This window comes from Metopolophium dirhodum, chromosome 4 (assembly GCF_019925205.1).
Source record: "Metopolophium dirhodum isolate CAU chromosome 4, ASM1992520v1, whole genome shotgun sequence".
NCBI lineage: Eukaryota > Metazoa > Arthropoda > Insecta > Hemiptera > Aphididae > Metopolophium > Metopolophium dirhodum.
In genome coordinates, this window is record NC_083563.1 from 233,739 (window position 1) to 254,678 (window position 20,940).

Consider the following 20,940-nt stretch of genomic DNA (forward strand, 5'->3'; position numbering starts at 1 on the left):
AACCATACTAAAATACATTTTTTTTTAATAATTTAAAAGTAGTGCATTTTAAATACGTTTATAGCTATATTTATAAGAACATTTATTTTATTCGGTAAAAGCTAACTATACCAAAGAGTAGCCAGTTAAACAGATCACCATATGTACGTGAATACACATATACATATGTCTATACACTATAAATACCTACTTATGTACTGACTCTGCGCACAGTTTTGCGGGATAATTAAATCGTACATGTTCACGCTGCCTCTACACATTATACTTACATACGGTATAAAGCGTATTTTAAATTGTAGTCGCAAGGGTCGGTGTACCATGTCGTTATTAATACAATTCGTGATGTGCACGCGTTATGCCATATTACATTATTCACATAGGCGTGTTACCCAGTTGCGTATTTATTGTTGTAATATAAAGATAATAATAATATAATGAGCGGTTTTCACCGAAAAATCTTCCAGTGCCATCGTGCTTAAATATGGTCAAACCATCGGGAATAGGTCTCATTCAGGCAGAAGTACTGCTTGCTTGCATTTCGTCAACTAAACAAAAACATGAAGGGCTCTGCAGTTATTGCGGTAAGCGATTTTCGTTTTATAATAATATAATATATAATATAATATGATATGATATATTATGATTAAAATTGTATTTAGACAACGTCATATTATACAAATTGGGGGCCGTGGTTTTATCTCCGAACGGTAAAATCTTTTAAATCCAGTGTAGCCCAGTCTTCATTTTATCGTACAAAGCGCAAATAAAAATTTTTTTTTTATAAAAGTTAACATCAACATCTATAATATAATATATATAGTTATACACAGTACACATGTATATAACGATAGAGTATTCGAGTAAAAAGTGTTGGCGATTCACGGCGTATATAGGGGCTGTTTCACTTTTCTACGAAGCTGAAACAATTACACTGTCTACAGGTATACATTTTATAACTATAAGAATAACTAAATTAATATGCATTTTATAGTCTCCCATATTTGAGCTTACTTTAGGAGACTCTCGTAATGATATGACGTTACGATAATTTATTTGGATTGGTTATTCTAGTATACCCAAGTACACATATTAAATATCCTGCAGTTTATAAGTATCGTACAATTGGCGAAGTTACAAACTTGTTTTGGGAAACGCACACAGACATATTATTGGGGTGTGACGAATTACTCGGCTAAGTTGACCATTATATATGGTTATATATGACCATTGAGTATGACCTTTATATTGTAAACTACAATATCAATGCTCAATGCCTTATCAAGCGATGTCGCGTGTATTTTACAGTCGTACGTTTTGTTGGGTATGGTTGCGTGGTCGCAGTGTTTGCCGTACGGCGAATACCATCAGGCCCCCCAGTCGTTCGGCGTCCACGAACCGTCGTACAACGACGGAAACGGTTACCCACACCGGCCACAACCGGCGGCGGCGCAGCTGTACAACCATCATCCACAAGTGCAGGACCATCACGAGGACCATCACGAGGATCAGCACGAGGACTATCACGAGCCGGTGCACTATTCGTTCCACTACGACGTGCACGACCCGCACACGGGCGACGTGAAGAGCCAGCACGAAACGAGGACAGGCGACGTGGTGACCGGGTTCTACACGCTGGTGGAACCAGACGGCACCATCCGGACGGTGAAGTATACGGCGGACAAGCACAATGGATTCAACGCCGTGGTGGACCGCAAAAAACCCAACTTCGACGTCGGTACGTTCAACTATCACCACCACCAACAACAACCACAACAACATCACTATAAGTGACGACGTCCTGCGGCGCAGCACACGAACACGTGTGAGCAAAGTGACTATACCTAGTGATTGCCTGCATCTAAGGGGAGGGTTTATATTTCCGATTATAGAGTACCTGCCCAAAAACAACTTATTTAACTCTAAGACTTACAACTATTTGACTCTACCTCCCATCCAGTCATTTACACGCCAAATCATATATTTTAAATATTGTTTTATATAGATTACAATATGGATACTTTTTAACATGAAATACTAAATTCAAAATTACGAAAGACAAATGCGTAGGTTTAAAAATAAAACAATCAGAGGGAGATGACGTGACTCCTGCAGAACTAGGCCCCTTAAAGTAATCCGATAAATTATATACTTCTAACAGCATCCTATATATTCAATAATAAAGCGTTATCGTAACAAATATACCTAACTCCCCTCTCCCCCACATGATCTTAATCGCCTGTATAATACACTATACATAGGTTTGTATAATATTTACATCATATTATTATGTATATTCCTATATTATACAGTTTTGTTTTTTTCGTTGTAAATAATGAGATTTTTGTCTACAATATTGTTTTATCTGTTATTAGCGTTTGGTAAATTTTTAAATAAATATAATTATTACGTTTTTTTTTTACAAGCTAACATTTTTATTCTCTGGATTTTTTGTGAACTAAAACAAGCGGTATGTCCAAATCATATACGATTTATTCGTCTTATTGCCATAGTACGCGCGTGTAGGACTCGTAATGCATTCATATCGGATGCACATGCACCTAGGTGGGCTTGATTATGATATACCATACGTAAAATCGTAGTCCAAACAAGTGCGTAGTATTCGAGTTTGGCATAGATACGAGCGACCGTCATCAGGAAACGCAAACAACCCCGATTTTCCCCAAAATCGTGCCAACACGATCAGCATAAGAATCGCGTGTACATTTTTATATATTATATATATTAACACAAGTGGCGTCTATAGTACGATACGCAATATCTCTATATACATTTATAATTCTATAGAAGATACTAAGATAGATTATTCATATTATACAGTAAAATCTAAAACGGCTATTTTTAAGCCGATTGTTTGTTGCGTATTCGGTGGATATTGACTGAAGAGTAGGTACCTAGGTATTTGTTATTTGGTAGTCACAGAGTTCAGCTGCATTGTTCCAACTTAACGCTTTTTAAACGTGTTAATTTTTATAAATTTAAGTTACAGACGTAACTATATAATATATGCAAGTATACCTATGCAACAAATTGTTATACTGCATGCACACAAACTTTCCATTTTCAGAGGAAACTGTAGAAAATAAAAATGGACATTCAAAATATCTACAAAAAAGAACAATATAATATTATGTGGAATAACAATAAAAAAAAAGTACCTACCTACATAAAACTGAAAAAATCGAGATATGTCATACTATTTACGGTTAATTTATTATTGCTGCAGCAGAAGTACAAAGTTGTTACAAGTCGTGTGGAAATTTGTTTTTAGCGTTGGTTTGTTCCAAATATTTATTCGAATACGTTTATAAAGGTTATATTATGGAGCACATTTTATAAAATTATCAACAACGACTTTCGACTCGAGTAGGTACGACGAAATTGTTTCGTATGCCAACATGCGATACGTTAGTTCACATGACTATTTGAATGTGTTTGGCTCGTCGTTCTAACGAAATACATATACGGTATCGTGTCGTCATATTTTGTTTGGCAATTCACAAACTCAAAGCATAATAAGTGGTCGAACCGATTTTGTTGAGATTTTTAAAGAATTGACCAAGAAACTGAGCTGAAGATTGTCAATGCATATTCGTATCGGAAATCCATGAAAAAGGCCCAATATTGTTTTAAAAACTATTACCAAACAACATAACCGTACTATTATATACTTACCTACCTAATATAATAATATATAGGTACACCGTCATATCATCTTATTTAGGTTCATCCTATACAAGCCACTACCAGTGCGTGAATTACGGATTCTTGTCATGCGCAATATGTATAATTATGTTTATATATATATATATAAATGTACAGTAATTAATATACAATACGTTAATTACAATATCCTTATACAAGGAGGTTTATAGAGTTTGTTCCCGTCGATAACTTTTTTAAATTTAATATTATGTAACAGATCCACGCAATTGTTAAAATTAATTATACTATTATTATTGGTTTACCCAAAATAAAAAAAAAAACTATAAATGTTGTATTCGCCATTTGGACTATAGGTAGAAGTTTAAAATTCAACAATTTATAGATTAATTTATGAAAGACGTCATTATACATATTTAAGTATTCAAATTGTAATAATACGTTCAAAGTTTTTAGTAGGTTTGAGTGAGGACCAACACTGTAAAACACTCTGTATTCAAATTTAATATATAAACGCAAAACTATACCTTCGCTGTAGCTGCAACATTCCACATGTGAATGTGTTGTGGTATCGACTGATATAGGTTATTAAAAACGATTAGTTCCTAAAAAATAAAACTTTTGAAAAAAGTAAAACAATTGTGACGATTTCAGCATCAACGATTTTCAGACGGACGGATTTGTGTATTCCGATTATGATATAATGACATAGTAGTTGAATAGATAATTATATTAAGTATACTATACGAAGTATAATAAATAATAATTATAATAATAATAATAATATATTATGCAGTTACTGGTAAATTAGTTTCCGTTTTGTCAATCGAAAGTTATATTGCATCGGCATACAACCGGAAGCAGTAACGAAAATAAAAATTGACCAATAGCCAATCGGATAAATTTGATAATAGAATTCGAGTAGTCATACATTTTATTCTTTCAAAATAATATATTCAATTGTATAATAAAACGTTTATAAAAATAAAAACTTTCCAGTTCAGCTGTTTGCGGTAATCTAAAAAATATATAACACCGTCTACTTTTACATCGGCTGAATATTGTTTTGTATGTTTTTAATTTTTGATTGAATGTTTCATTGTGATAAAAAAAACTAAATTTCCTATAAGTAACCCACAAATTGTTTACAAATTTACTTCCCAAAAATGTATAGTCATATACCTGATTAGTTGTTGGGTTATTATGAAAACAAAAATATTATATTTACATACAAATATATATTATATCAAAGACAATGACAAATTGTTATTAAAATTATTATATGCACATTATAGTACGTACTTTACGGTCTACAACTTGTATAGTACCTATTCAATTGTTCTAAGTACTTAATAAAAAATCAAAAAACAAAAGATAAATTTAAAATAGTTTTCACACGAATAAAATATTAAATGTCCACTCAAATTAGCAAATCATTATTTCAATCATAAAACATAATGGTTGACAATAATATAAGAAAAAAAATAAACATTTGCACTTAACTATCAATTCAACCTTGAACGGAATGATAATCCCAAATATGCATAAACAGTTATTGAACCTAAGTTTAAAGAATGGTATGTTGACCTTTAATAATAGAATACGCTTAAATCAAAATAATAAAAAAAAAATCGATTAACAATATTACATTTAAGATAATATATAAAACGTAAATACATCATGTTATGCGTTTTACAACATTAGAGTAGAGTTAGTAGGTATTGAAATAAATAAATAAATTACAATTTATGGGTTTATACATTTTAATTTATAGGTTATTCGTTTTATAAAACGTATTTTTAGTTAACAAAAAGTATCTATATACAATCTATAAATAGGTAATTAAAAGAAAACTTAAATTTAAAAATGTTCTGGAATTTCTTTTTCATGGGGACATAATAAAATGTAAAACAAAGATCAATGTTTATAGGTATAACTGTAATTAATATTCAAGGTTGATAAAAACTAATGCAATGCGAACTATATTTTGTGTATATATTTAAAAACCTGTAAGTACAAATATTAGGCTTCTGTTCAAATACATATTATTTTTATGTTTCGTATAATGATGAGATGGTAATAATCGTACAATGGGTCATTAAATAATTCAAGTTCAACTATCGATTAGTTTGTGATATTGATTTATAAAAATTGTATAATCCATGCAAACCTATAGTTAAGGACTATTATCCTCGTATCACTTTGCATATAAATTGTAGATATTATTGCAGAGGGTTAGATTGAGTCTATTCATTGTAAGGGACTATAACGTCTATTTTTTTTAAGTCTATAGACTATGAGTTTTTATTTTTCAAATTTGAGCACTACAATACTATATTATCTATATATATACTCAATAGTTATATTTGTTATTTGTTTTTTATAAGGTGTAAGCAATATTTTTTTTCTTCTTATTAAGATTATTCATGTACTCTTTGATACTTTTTAATCTGTAAACCGGACTTAATAATTCATAAAAAGATATCATTTATTATATATTTTTGTACCTAATTGAAAATGTTACAATTGTACTGATTATTATTGTCTTTTTATAATCACCAATAAATATAACAACCTGACAATGATTTGAATACCTATATCATATATGAATTAAAGTATAATCGATAAAATGCATTTATTTAATAAAGCTATAATATTTCTTTGCATCATAACAATTAATTTGGTAAAATTAATTAACAGGTTAGCTGGTAACAACCAAACCATTATAAATGTTTATAATATTATAAATAAATCGATACAATCAAAGTTTATTGAAATGTCCAGGTTAAGCAACAACCAAACATAATTAGTGTTGTAATATATTTATAAGTTATAATTTTATTAGATATTATACAAAATGGTATTCGAACTAAATAACATTTTTCAAAAAATTTGTCATGACTTTGACTTTTTAAATTATACCTATACCTATACTTTTTGTGTATATATTTAGTATATTGTATACAGTAAAGTACAGAGTGTCCACCGCGTTCTACAATCCAAAGTTAATCTAACCCGACAAAGCGTCCGCATTTCGCACTTATAATGTTCGACAGTACAACGTGACCTAGAACCAATGTTCTCACACATCGTGACCTTCGTTTTGACTAAATGGAACGAAAATGTCCTAGGAGTTGGATTTAAACACAATTATGGTTAATGAAGAACATCTCGAGACACTGATCTGACCGCGAAGACGCTATTGTCAATGCGCACACATAACATAAGTGCCTACCATTATAAATAAAACATATAACTTACGGTTTTGTAAAATAATATAAATTATAATAAATATATCATATATTATAATATGAACGCTTCGGACTCAAAGGCGTAAATAGAGAATTTCAATGGTGGGGGGGGGGGGGGGGGTGGGGGGTAGATGCTTCAGCATTACCACTTATTAATTAAAAATTATAAATTGAGGCTTTGTCCCCATATCTTTATGATCCAAAATAATCAATGAATTATTATTTTTAGTTATAATCACTAACAGATGTAATGTTGCATGATAAAAGCTTAATTAAATTAAAATAATCACAATCATATAAAATAATAAATGTACACAATTTGATTTTAATTAATATTTACAAAATTAAATTGATTCTTCATTGAGTTTTTGCAAAATCATTTAAGACCGTTTTCACATGAATATTTATGTATTTGTCTATACTAAGTAAGCACAATCTACTAAAACGAAATTTATATCTATTTTATTGTCTACAATGTAGTAGTAGACTCTACATTATCTTGCTGAACACAAACATATAACTAAAACTATTAATATTATTTCCGATAGTAGTAAACGGTTTATCGTTAATATGTAACTATGTATACACTGTACAAAACGTTCAAAATCTCTGAACAATTTTTATAAAATACCAGACGTATACCTTGATTTTTTTAAAGTATTTTTTTTAAATTTATTTTTGTGCGTTATGCACTTACTACGACGTTTGTCATATTTTAATTTTTTTCTTTATAAAAATTAAATTAATACGATAATTAAGCCCCACCCTATTTGCGCCTATGTTCGGACTGTTCGGAGTAATAGTTATTTTAATAGTGCAGTAAGATTAATTGAATCTTGCGTATGGTTAAACATGCGAACAGGTGCTATATTATAATGTCCGTACAGTGACTATTATAATATTACTAAAGGTATAGTTATAGGTAGGTAATAACGAACAAATGCAAAACCTCGTATAGAAGAGACAAATACGTACTTGTAAGTACAATTTATTGATCGATGTAATTATTTTTGTTTACATATTACTACAATAATAACGATTGTCGTAGGTATACAATAATAAAATAATAATAAAGAGATATAAATTTTAAACAGAAGAAAATACAATATCGAAGAATATAATATTACGTTGGACTCGTCGGAAACGACGGACGAGCGACATTCCGCGGGACGAGTCGGGTGTTATGTATACACGCGTGCAGGCGGTATAGCCGTTTTTTGGACGGGTGTTTTACTTGCGGACGACCGGTGAGCCGTATTGGCCATTGTAAGCGTACTGGCCGTACGAGTACGGTGAGTAACCAGCGTTATACGGGTACTGTTGGTAACCGCCGTACGAGTACGGCTGGTAGTTGTACGGGTATCCGGGTGAACCGAAGTAGTAGGGCGCGGGCGAGGCGACGTACGGGACGGGTGCAACGTACGGGACGACGGGGGCGACAGCCGGGACGACGGGGGCGACCAACGGTTTGATCACGGCGGCGGCCTTTGCGACGATCGGCACAGCGGCGGCGGCACCGCTGACCGGCTCCCGGACGACTTCGGCGGTGAATCCGTTGACGGCGTCAGCCTTGTACCTGACGGTGCGCAGGTAACCGTCCGAGTCCAAGGTGCGGGTAGTAACCGGTCACGTCGTCGCCGTTCCTCGATTCCTGTTGGTCCTTTTGGTCACCGGTGGTCGGATCGTTGACCGCGTAGCTGAAGTCGTATTGGGCGGGAGCCGACGGCTCGTCAATCACCGCGGCGCGCGTCAAGCAGACGAAAACCGCGCAGAGCAAACCCACAGTCTGAAACGAACGAGCAAACGACGGTGAGACGCAGAAGTTAAAAGATGGACCGACTACAGCGTGTTTGTATAGTTTTGGAAAAGATAATGGGGGAGATCGATGGGAAACGGGTTGACACGATGATAAAGTAAAATGGTGAAATGATAACGTATAATGATATATAGAAGATGTTATATTGGCAGATTCCCGCCAAGAGCGACGAGATCGACGGGAGAATTGGTTCGACCAAAAACTATACGAACACATACAGAGTGGGTAATAATAATAATATTATTGTCACGTGAAAAAAAACACTTACCTTAAGCCCCTGCATTGTCAGTCGAGTGTGTTTTGTGTATATAGATGAGACGACCCGGTGGACGGCTAAAAACTTAATGCGGCTGTGAATGCGTGCGCTAAACTTTAAGTATTCGCGGTATATATAGTCGGGTTTACCCCCACGGATGGTAATAAAATACATAGGTACACGATGAATCCAGACGACCTTGAATCATCGTTATGGAAGACGCTGGGTGAATCTCATAATCCACAAGAATCCGGTATGGACCCGCAGAGATATGTCGCGTAGGTACATAACATGCGGTAATACGATTTTATACAAAAAAAAAAAAAACTAAATGGTTTCGTTCGGGTAATAATATACCTTGAAGTTTTTTAACTTGTGGGTGTTCGATATACATTAAAAATTCACAACACAGAAAAAAAAACTTTGTTAAATTATTTGAACAATGAATTGGTAATAATAATATATTATAATACCTATTTAGCTATGAATATAGTTAGGTATATCATATAATAAGAATGGTAGATATTTACGTTCACATGAGTATAGTAATCATCATATAATTAAGTACCTATATAAACCATTATTAGTTCAAGTATTAAATCAATAGGATTAAGGATACTTAGGATGTTTATGACAATTATTGACATTTATTTGTTTTCTCGTGCAAATTTCAGTCTAAATAGAATAAATATCCGTTTGGTATGGCGTACACGACGTTTTAAATATTATAGTTTGCACATTTTTCCATTTTTAGGCATATTAACAATAATTGCATTTTTTGTTGTCTTTGTAACGACATTTTACACATTGTAAGTCAGATACATAATATGTACCTATACATTAATATAAAGAAGGTGATCAAGTGGTTACCGCTCTGCTGTACATTAGGTGCGTGGGTCACTGTATAATTGATGTGTTAAATTTAAATTTAACGATATAAAATAATTGTATACGAAAAACTATTTTAAGCGAAGACATGCCAATATTATTGAGGGCTATTCTTAGAATGTCTGGTTAGCCAACACTTTACCGGACATTGTAAGAACGGCCCTGAGTATATCTTATGATATTATTGCAATTAAAGTAATTTATTTTACTATTAGACATTAGTAACACAGTAAGTTGAATTATTTTTCGGCAAAAAAATTGTATTTGGGAATGTCATTGTGTGTATGGAATATAATAGTATAATATTATATACATTATACTTACATGCTTAAGGGTTTAAAGTGCCCACGTATAATATTTTAAAATTACAACAAAATAAATAAAATCGTTTAAACATCTCTAATTTTGTCCACATTTTAACTTAGAATAGATAACTATAAAAAAAACAACTACGTTTATATATTTTTTAGATTTTTACTTAGAGAATACTTGATATACCAAATATAAAATTACTTTAATTAATCATAATATAGGTTTATATTTCGTTTAAGTATATTACATTATTATGTACTTAGTACTATAGGTATATCAATCGTTATATCACTGTATGTATAGAGTACGATATTAGACTTGTTTTCTTATCTTTCATATACAATATAGCAATAATAAGTAATAATTTTACGTTTTAGAAATTTTAGAAATTTGTAATGGGGCACATAATGTACATATACATAATCATACCACATATGGTACATGGGCTGCATGTTGGGTACCAAACTTTAGTATAGATGAAATAATACTACCACTAGTTCTCCACTCAATAAATGTTAAGCTTAGAGTGACAGACATTTAAAATTTGACAAAAAATATAAAAATTTATAAATTTAATAAGTTAAACAAGTCTGAATATTTGTAAGAGTACCTTGAAGGTGTAAATTGATTTTTTTTTTCAAAGAAAAATCCAGTTTTTACATAGATAGTCCATTTATATAATATAACCTTGGAGTGTTAATAAAATATCGTTCATTCTTTGTACATAGTTAATACATTCTGTTGTTCGGACTGTTGAGTAGGATCTTATTATGGACGTTTTAAGAATACCTCCTGCGCATCATATAATATAAAAAAAAATATTAATATCAATAACGTTGACTAATATAGATAAAGATCGTTTTCTAAAACTATTTTTACTTATCAATTAAAAAATAAAAATTAGTATTTTTAATCAGGAAAGATAAACTACTAGTTACCAGGTAATTTATACTAATTCCTGGAACGTCAAATTGAATTGGCAAATTAAATAATACATATCTCTACGACTCTACCATAAATAGGAACTATGCAAATTAATTCAAACAACTATTGAATAATTATTAATTGTAAATAGTTAATAATAGTAATAAGTTATAATTACCTACAACTCCCAAAAATATCACAATATCCTTTGAAATAAATAATAAAACAATTAATATAATATAAAAATCATAAAATAAATATTACACTTTTGATTAAAACAATCTATTCATTATTTTAACTTTATTTTCTGTGTGTCATTAGAAATAAATCCCTCATCAGTGAAACTTTTATCGTTTGTCATATATATATCGTCTATGATTAAAATGTAGTAAGTAGTAATTACTAAATAGTAATATTAATAAAAAAACAACATATTTTATGACAAAACTATTATATATTATTTATACTCAACCATATTCAGTTTATATTCTAAGCAGAGCAATTGGAGATGTATTGGGTTTTACAATGTTTTGGTATCTGTGTAGTTTTTATAGAAAAAAAAAACGTTCAACTTCGAAGTGGTTTCTGGTTGCAGATTTGCCTATTTGGAACTTTGGGAAGGTCATAAGCAAAATTTTTAGTAATTTTAAAAATAAACAAGAATTACAAAATAATTAAACTAACAAAAACAATGTATTTTTACACTTAACAAGTCTACGACAAAATCGATTTTGTTTTATTTTATTGTAATAATTCAAAAATTAAGAATTGTAAACTTGAATTTTTCACCAAATATTTATTTTTGCATTTCAAAAGATTTTTGGCACTCTATTAAATGCTTTTTATTCACCTGGAAATTTAAAGATATTAAATAAACATAAGCTCATTCAACTATACGTTTTTGAATTTCAAATGTTGACAAAGTTCATCAAAGTTACGAACATTCAGAAATTATTTTGCAGTTAAAAGTGTACAACATTTTTAATTTTAATGGTTAGGCTTGAATATTTAATACAAGGTTCCTTTTAAGTTGTTCTTACAGAAACCTTATAATTTCAACAACAAAATGTAGAATTTTATATTATGTAAATATTTCAAGTTCATATTACAACAAAATTTGTTATTATTTATAAATAAGCGTAAAATAACTACTTTAGTTATTTTGTTGTAATACAAAAAAAATTGTATTCGTAAAGAGTATAAATATTTCATTACTACGTATTTTAAGATTCATTTTATGCTCGTTTATACCACGAACCTATTTATACCGTTCTACGGTTCGTTGGTATTGATGTTGACTTATAAGGTCAACAGATAGTAATATTTTACGAAATAATATTATATAATTATTGATATTTAATACATTTTGAGACTTGTTTTCGGCAAAAATGAGTTCGATTCAATCACGAGGGTTTCCACAATAGTAGGATTCACTCTTCACGTGATTTTCATGTTGTTATTAATCTTTGTTATCAAATTTACTTATTCTATATAAAATATTACGGATTGTAAATATACATTTACAAGTTTACAAGTTAAAATAATAAAAAAAGTATTCTAATAACAACTAAAGGCATTCATCATCACTGAAGACTTATCGTTTGTTTTAATAATATTATTTTTAACGATTTGACATTGTAAATATAAAATAATAAGCCCATAAAATATTCTATAATTATACCAAAAACAAATTAGGTCTGTAGTTTGTATGTTAAACTAAATACTCATTTAATAACCTAAAATGTACAGATTTATTTTACGAACAAAATCAAACCTTAAAAACTTTTTAATATATTTTTAATATAATAAATTATAAATGTGTTGATAATTAATCCTCGAGCCTTCATATACTTAATAATATGGTGTATTAGATTAATAGATTATGACATTTAGTTATTATATCTATTTAAATATATATAAATCAAAAATTTATCTACCCTTAAATAATTTACGTGAAATTAATTTGGTGAGTATATTTATAAATTAAATTTATAAATTAAAATAAATATTTAATAGTATTTTATAAAATATACCAAACTAAACTAAAACAAAATAGGTAATCAGTCCCAACTCTACTGCACCAACCCTACCAACCTTACAGGCTAATGACCTCAGTCGTCGAAATCTTAAAATCTAATAAAAAAAAAAAAAAAAAAATAGGTAATACGGATGTAAGTTAAGCTATTATTTATAAGTTTACCATATAAATTCGTTCTTTAATATGCCCTATAAAAGTTGCAAAGTAAGTCAATAATAATATAATCATCGATCATTCCTATCTTCAATAAATTTTAAATAAAAACCATTTCGGTTCGTGATTCTAAAACAGATTCATTCAGTACAATGAAATTATACACACAAATATGTATGGTTTTTATTATATATACTTATATATAAAAATACCATAAGTTGAACAAACGAATAAATGTATTGTCCTGGTCATAATTGAAACACTTCTTTATTCATAAATTAACCATCATGCTTCATAATAAATACTAAAAGCTACAGTAATTGTTATAATAATAATGATAAATATAAGAATGGACGTAAGTATAAAATTTAATCAAGGGGATTTCGCTTTTTTTCCAGTGAGGGCTTGAGCTGTTCTCGGCATTTGTGGTACATAGTTATATTGTGGAGCAGCGTACTGACCATACATTTGTGGAGCGTTATAGTATGGGTTCGGCTGTCTAATAAACATATTTACTCTGTACGGAAGTTGGTGGAGCGGATACGTTTGGCCGTCAAGAGATTTAACGGATCTCAGTACGTTTTGCCCATACACGGGGTAGTTATATGGGACGTTGTTAGTAGTAAAACCCTGGTAGTTCGGCGGCGGCGGCGGATAATACATCCCCGTGTTTTGCAGTTGATAATACTGCCCGTTATGCTGCGGTGGATACAGCCCTTCGTTTGATGATGGTAGGTTCTGCTCTACATGGTGTTGTGCAGGGCGCTGGCCCTCGTGTTGCGGTGGATACAGGGGTTGTTGCAGTGGCGTATTCTGCACTACCTGTTGTGGCGCTGCAGGGGGCTGTCCCTCTTCCTGCGTCACAGGGTACTGGACTTCCGGTTGTGTTGGATACTGGACGTCCGGTTTCGGTGGATACTGCACTTCCGGTTGAGGTGGATACTGGACGCTCGGTTGCGGTGGATACTGGACGTCCGATTGCGGTGGGTACTGCACTTCCAGTTGAGGTGGATACTGGATATCCGGTTGCGGTGGATGCTGAACTTCCTGTGGTGGTGGGTTCTGCACTTCTCGGTGCGGTTCTACAGGTACTGCAGTGGGAACCGGGACCGGCTCTGTACCAAATGTAGTGCCTCCCTCGGGAACGGTATACTCGTCAGGAACAGCAGAATCGGCTGGAGAAGTCATGATTGACGGGAGAATACTATCGAATATAGAATGATGTTTTTTAAAAGGGATGAGTTTACACTTGAAAATTCGTTCTTTCAGTGGTATATATTCGGCGCTTATCAAACACACAATAGCGGATACCAACAAGATGGCCTGAAAAAAATAGTTAAAACAAATATATATACAGCATATTATACATATTATATTTTTTTTGGGAATAAAAAGTAGTTGTTATTGTATAAAAATATAAGCGTTTATCTAATTTTTTTATTTCACCCGATATAACATACAATAAATTATGAGGGGGACGGAGTGGCCGACCCGAGTTCAATACCCCGGCCGCGGGCGGCATTTTTCTTCGGGCAAGTCACGGTGTCCGGAGAACAAGTGCCGCCATCCCCCAACCGGGGCATGGCAGAAACCTACGGGTGTCCCATTAGAAATTCTGCCAAAACAACCCACACACGTGTACCAACCTACCCAACCTAAAAACCCTACAGTTACCACCCCCACACCCAATGGCATAAGTTGCCGCGGGTCATCTAATAAAAAAAAAAATAAATTATGAAAAAAAATTTGTTTTTCATTTAAGTGTCTTCATTTAACTATCTAATTTAGCCAATTATATATTTTTGATATTTTTAAATTGCTGTAAAAACAGCTTGAAAGAAGAATATTGTATGACAATTTTCGTGAATTTTCAATTGTAAAAAAACTAACACTTTTTCGTGGCAGACTGATTTTGTAAAAATTAAACTACAAAATGTAGCAATTAAATGTATTATATTCAGAGCTGAGTAATGTAGGTTTTGTATTGTTTTTTTATTATAACGATTGTCACGTATTGGAGCAGTAAAAATGCTTCAAAATTAAATTTTGAGCAAGGGTTTTGGTATAAAATTTAATCTGGTTGGGATTAGCTTAAAAAATAAAAATAATCTATTCAATAATTGAGAAAAAACTAATAAAAACATTCCTAAACGAGAATATTTACAAAACATCAGGTTTAATCAAAATCGATAATGTTTTTGTTTTGTAATTTTAATATCATGTTGTTGATAATCGACAATTTCAATAGTAATTATATTTGAATTTTTTAGATATGATATAGTTTCTATATTTTGGCTCCCTTTTAATCTATTATAATTATGATGTTTGAAATTATAAGCTTTTTTTAATTTTACCCTCAATTTATGTAGATTAGCCGTACACCATTTTAAAGTAAAAAAACTCAATATATTGATAAAAGGTTCCACGTAAGTGGGTCTTTCAGGAATTAAAAAGCATCAAAAATAAAGTCTCACTTTTTTGTTTAGGCTTTTGACTTAACATTTTGGAAAACTTGATCGATTTGTTTTATGGTTAAAATTCATAAAATATTCTATTTTTAATCTGAGCATGACACTGAATGTAAGGTTCCCCATATAAGTTGCTCATACAAGAATTTAAAAAAAAACTTAGGGTAAAGCTACATTCGTTTTTTATGATCTTTGATCAAAATAGGATACCTACCGAAACTTATAACTTAAGATTTCTCACCTCAAACGCTCTTAATTATTTTGTTGTAAATCAAAATGCCTATTAAGCATTAAAACTATAAATACTCCAATATTAATTATAATTATTATTTGCTGAATACAACGAACACTTTAAAGTATTCAGACTAATATTAGATTAGGTTAGGTTTTATAAGCTTTAAAATTAAAATTGTTTTTTTTTTAATAAACGACAGTGACATTTTTTTTCTAGTCAAATTATTTGAAAATGTTATACAAGTAACAATTTAAAAATATCAAATATACAAGAGGAACCTTTTTTTTTAATCGCGGTAAAAAAGTCCAAACTAAAAAAAAGTCCTAGGTAATAAAGTCCACAGTAGATAAGTCCTAAGCCTAAAAACTGTGGGGGTAAAAAAGCTCGAGGTAAAAAATCCGGTATATATAATATATATATACATATTATATACATAACTACTAGCTGTTCCTGCGAACATTGTTGCTGGTGAAAGATGACAACTATTTAAACAAATTGTGATTGTTCAACACTCCTTTTGGGTGTAACTCGGTGCAGTAAGTGCAACTCAGCCACCCTGGGAGGCAATCCAACTACGTCAGTTCGAGGAAAATGTGCGACAAGCGTATCAAGTAGGCACACCACCTGTTTTAAGTGCAACTCAGCCACCTTGGTAGCAATGTGCGAAAATTCGATTTGATGCATCATGCATGTTTGTACCTAATCTGTCCTAATAACCAATGGCAACCAATAATAAATTAATACTAAATTCTACTAATTAGTAATTATTCTCCTACTTATGCACGGTCAGAAGAAATATATATATTAAGATATGCATAATATATTATAATGATTTTTGAGTTTAATTATGTATTAGTATTTAATACTAGGTATAGTTCAGACAATTTTATTTATTCGTGAGGTTAATCATTTAGACACAATTTATATTGATACTATCTAATCGAAGCGTTTGATATTGTGCATCACATCGTATATTTTCCTTTTACCCTTATTATGTACCAGACTTTCTTTACGCCTCAGACTTTTTTATTCGGGCTTTTTTACCTTGGACTTTTTTGTAGTCTATCATTTTTTTATAACTATTAGAAATTTTTACAAGATTTTGTCAAATTAACGTCGATTAACAAATTATTTTAAATGTAAAATGTCTAATATTTAATTTTAATATCTTAGGATTGAAAATTGAATACTAGATTTCTATAAGTTACCCTTATAAGAATGTATTAAAAAGTTTAGTACAAACCAAATTGATTTTTTTGAGCGTTTGAAAATCAATAGTTAATTTTACGGAAATAACAATTTTATATTGAACACTTTTAGTTATTTTCATGTAATTAAATAAATATGAATCATATAGATACAAGAAATTGTTTGCCATTACATATATCATTATTTTCTGATCTCAATAATAAATGATGTAATGAACCAAACAGTATATATATATACATGAACTTTAGATACAGATTCATTGTTATATCTAAGCTAAACTTATAATTTATTAAATACTTCACAAATATCTCCACATGCTAATGCTGTGTACACTAATGTACATCAAACTTATTGATAAAAGTAAAAATGAAAACGTATATAGTTATTTTATGCACTATACTAATAATAATGATAATAGGTGTGTACTTACTTTGAAACACATCATGATGATTTTTGCTAAGTGAAACAACTGTAAATTTTGACTGAAATTGTTAACCAACAACTGGAACAAGAACTATGGAAAAACTAAATACCGAAAGTGATATACGGCCCTTTTAAGTAGACACTGCAGCTGATATATAAGCCATTAATTCCTTCTCACGTTAATGAGTCTAAAATCACCAACTGTCTAGACTGCAGTGACATATCATTCCGATTTCCAGACATTCTAGTCTTAATTTTTTTAATAATCGCTATTAGAGGGAACTTAATCGTCAATGAATTCGTCACGAATAATACTATTATAGTTTAGCATGCTGTACTTATATAAAAATAGTTTTTTTTGTACTTAAACAATTTCTCTAAATAAGTAATCAATTATATTATAGTATATTATATATAATGTAAAGTAAACCATTTTGAAAGTCTTGGGTAGTATTGGAAATACTTTTAAAATGCTTTTCCCAAAAGTTTTATTCTTATTCCTATAAAAAATACTTTTTATTTAAATAGTTGTTTTCAATGTTTTTTCTGGACATTTTTACAATATTTTACACACTTTAAATCAAGTAACAACAACGTAAATTATATTATATTTAGAATTATTGAATTATATATGTAGGCGCTTAGTTCAAATTTTTCCGAAAGAAAGTATCATTGATTTAATATTTAAAAAAAAACTAAAAAGTATTTTAAATATTTTAATTTGGAATACTATTTATATGAAATATTCGAATACATATTCCGAATACTATTTTGCATAAGTATTCGTGTATTTATTCCAATCACTTAAGTATTTACCCAAGTCTGCCATGTTTTTGTAATATATAATTATGGAAAATATAACTCACAACCAATAATTTATATACTTACGGTTTATTCGTATCTCATTAAATGTTTATGATAATATAATAGTTATTAACATACATCAAAAAGTGTAAGACTATAAAGAGAAATTAACTAAATTTAGGTACACGTATACCTACATTTTTTTCCTGAAGACCACAGTTCTGGATTTATTTTTGAATAAATGTATACATTTTAGAATTATTTTTCGAGTAGAATATGTTTAAAATTAACTCTGAATCAGAAATAAATTGAGAGGTTTTCAGTCTAAATCGATATTTTTTGTTTATTAGTTTGTTTATTTAATATTAAATTTAATGTTTAAACACATTTTAATGTTAGTAGGTATGTAATCTATTTAAAATTTTTAATAATCAGTAATAAAAATCCCACACTGTCTCCTATGTTCAATCATATTTTAATGATATTACACATAAACTAATATTATTCCAATATATCTGGTAAATTAAATTAAATTATTTTCATCTAATGTCAGATTAGGATATAGCTATTTTATTCATAATTTTATTTACGATAAGCTCAGTTTGATATTTTCATATTTTCATTACTAATGACTTCATTTGTCTTGATCAAACCATTTTACATTTATTATTAATACCTACATCGGGCTACATGTCCTTTGAAAAAATAATAATAAATATAAATAATATAAACTAATGTTATGTAACTATGAATAATAACATAACACTTACAGTATACCTAATAGGAATACTTATGTTTTCATATTTTTATCGTGCACTTGCATGGATATTATAATTCTTAAATATTATTATGATATTATAATTAAACTATTGTTAACAAGTGTATGAAAACTTTGCGCGTCTTTATGCAAGAAATATATATTATAAAATAAAATGTTACATATATATCTAATATAGTTTTATTTTACAGCGGTTACATTTTTGAAATCGAGTAATCACCTGTGATTAAATACTAACCGATGTACACTTTATATTAAAATATGATATATTATACAGAAACGTATTAAAAATAAAACCTGCTTTCTACGCGGAATTTATCATTTTAGTATTTTTCATGTACCTCAAAAAATACGTACTTATATTATGTTGCGTAACATCAAACTTACACAGTTACACATATTATAATCCATATTTTTACGAAATAGAACACGTATATATTGCGAGTATAAATTATGCGTACAAATATTGCAGAGCACATCTTAAAAAGTGGATCTCTCCGATATTGCATTTTTGCGTATAAGCCATTATAAAATAATGCATACATAAATTTGACATATTAAGCGTTTATATTATAATGTTGATATATTTCATATTAATATTCATTAGATGTATAAAAATTATACGTTTGAGTGGTCAACTAATACACATAAAAAAACTTAATATTAGCATTTTTTTTTTTTATGCATGTACATTGAACACAAAAATGGTCTTCTTATTTTACATTGCCAAACAATTATTATCAATTTTATTTGTTTATTTTATTTATAAGGATCCAATACTAAACTATATCGTATGTTATATAAGATACTGTCGTTTGAATATATATTATATTTAATAGTATTATAAATTATTATTTGGAATGCAATTCAAATTAACGATTTTAATATTAATAGGTAGGTAGGAAATGTATAAATCGTTAAACACACATTTAAAAAAAATCAAATTTCCAAGTAAGATAGTATATATGATATTTGTATAAAATAAAATTTATCATAAATAAGTTGTAAACAGGAATTTTTTTAATCAATTTAATTTATCATAAAAGCAAAACTATTATGACGGGTATAGTATAGTGAATGTATCTACAGAATAATTATAAAATATCTAATGCCAACATAACCATAACGCAAAAAGGGTGATAAATAATACGATTCGTTTAAGACAATGTATACCATGAACAAAGATTATAGTAAAAACCAATAATAGTGAAAACGGAAACGAAAATCGTGACACTATTTTACAAACATATGAGATAATTTTCATATACTTCTTATATTAAATACATACCTAAAACTTATACGGCATCGTATAACTAAAAAAAAACACCCAGTACATGAAAATTTAAATATTTCTAGTAAATATCAGACATTATTACAATACTGATAAATAATTTGTTCCTGATTTATAAATATTGAAATAAACAGGAAATCATGAAATTATTTTAGTTCTTTAGTTACTGTATAAGATTATAGGTAATTTTGTTTTGTTAAATTTTGGCAAATGTTTGTGAAATAATTTCCTATATAACATTGTTATACATTATACATTTTCAACATTTATCTAATGAAAATATATTTATGTAAAAGGATATTTACCTCAATAAACTAAAGTTATTATGAAAGAAATGATTCTTAAGTTCATTAATATTTTTTAGTAAATACTTCAGGTACTTCAAAAGATTTACTTTTAAACATATCGAAAAA

The 20,940-nt window shown here is 29.7% G+C and overlaps 3 protein-coding genes and 1 pseudogene across 7 annotated transcripts in view; 1 reads left to right on the forward strand and 3 right to left on the reverse strand.

The window, feature by feature from the left end:
- Positions 1-20,940, reverse strand: part of LOC132942416 (neurobeachin-like protein 1) — a 136,798-nt gene that overhangs the window by 26,283 nt on the left and 89,575 nt on the right. The gene's annotated exons all lie outside the window — the stretch shown is intronic.
- On the forward strand, positions 310-2,416 carry LOC132942429 (histidine-rich glycoprotein-like). 3 transcript variants are annotated; one of them, XM_061010784.1, is made up of 3 exons: positions 601-941; positions 1,072-1,231; positions 1,306-2,416. In XM_061010784.1, the coding sequence occupies exon 3, from the start codon at positions 1,324-1,326 to the stop codon at positions 1,789-1,791; it is 468 nt and encodes a 155-aa protein (XP_060866767.1). In that variant the 5' UTR covers positions 601-941; positions 1,072-1,231; positions 1,306-1,323; the 3' UTR covers positions 1,792-2,416. The 3 variants fall into 3 exon arrangements, with proteins under 3 accessions (XP_060866765.1, XP_060866767.1, XP_060866766.1); XM_061010782.1 differs by lacking the exons at positions 601-941; positions 1,072-1,231 and adding an exon at positions 310-581; XM_061010783.1 differs by having other exon boundaries at positions 601-1,231.
- LOC132942423 (cuticle protein 21-like) lies at positions 7,888-9,170 on the reverse strand (annotated as a pseudogene).
- LOC132942420 (calcium-binding protein P-like) lies at positions 13,571-17,805 on the reverse strand. The gene is made up of 2 exons (XM_061010766.1): positions 17,662-17,805; positions 13,571-14,642 (listed from the first exon to the last, which is right to left on the reverse strand). Exons 1-2 carry the CDS (start codon positions 17,674-17,676, stop codon positions 13,692-13,694), a joined length of 966 nt encoding a protein of 321 aa, XP_060866749.1. The 5' UTR covers positions 17,677-17,805; the 3' UTR covers positions 13,571-13,691.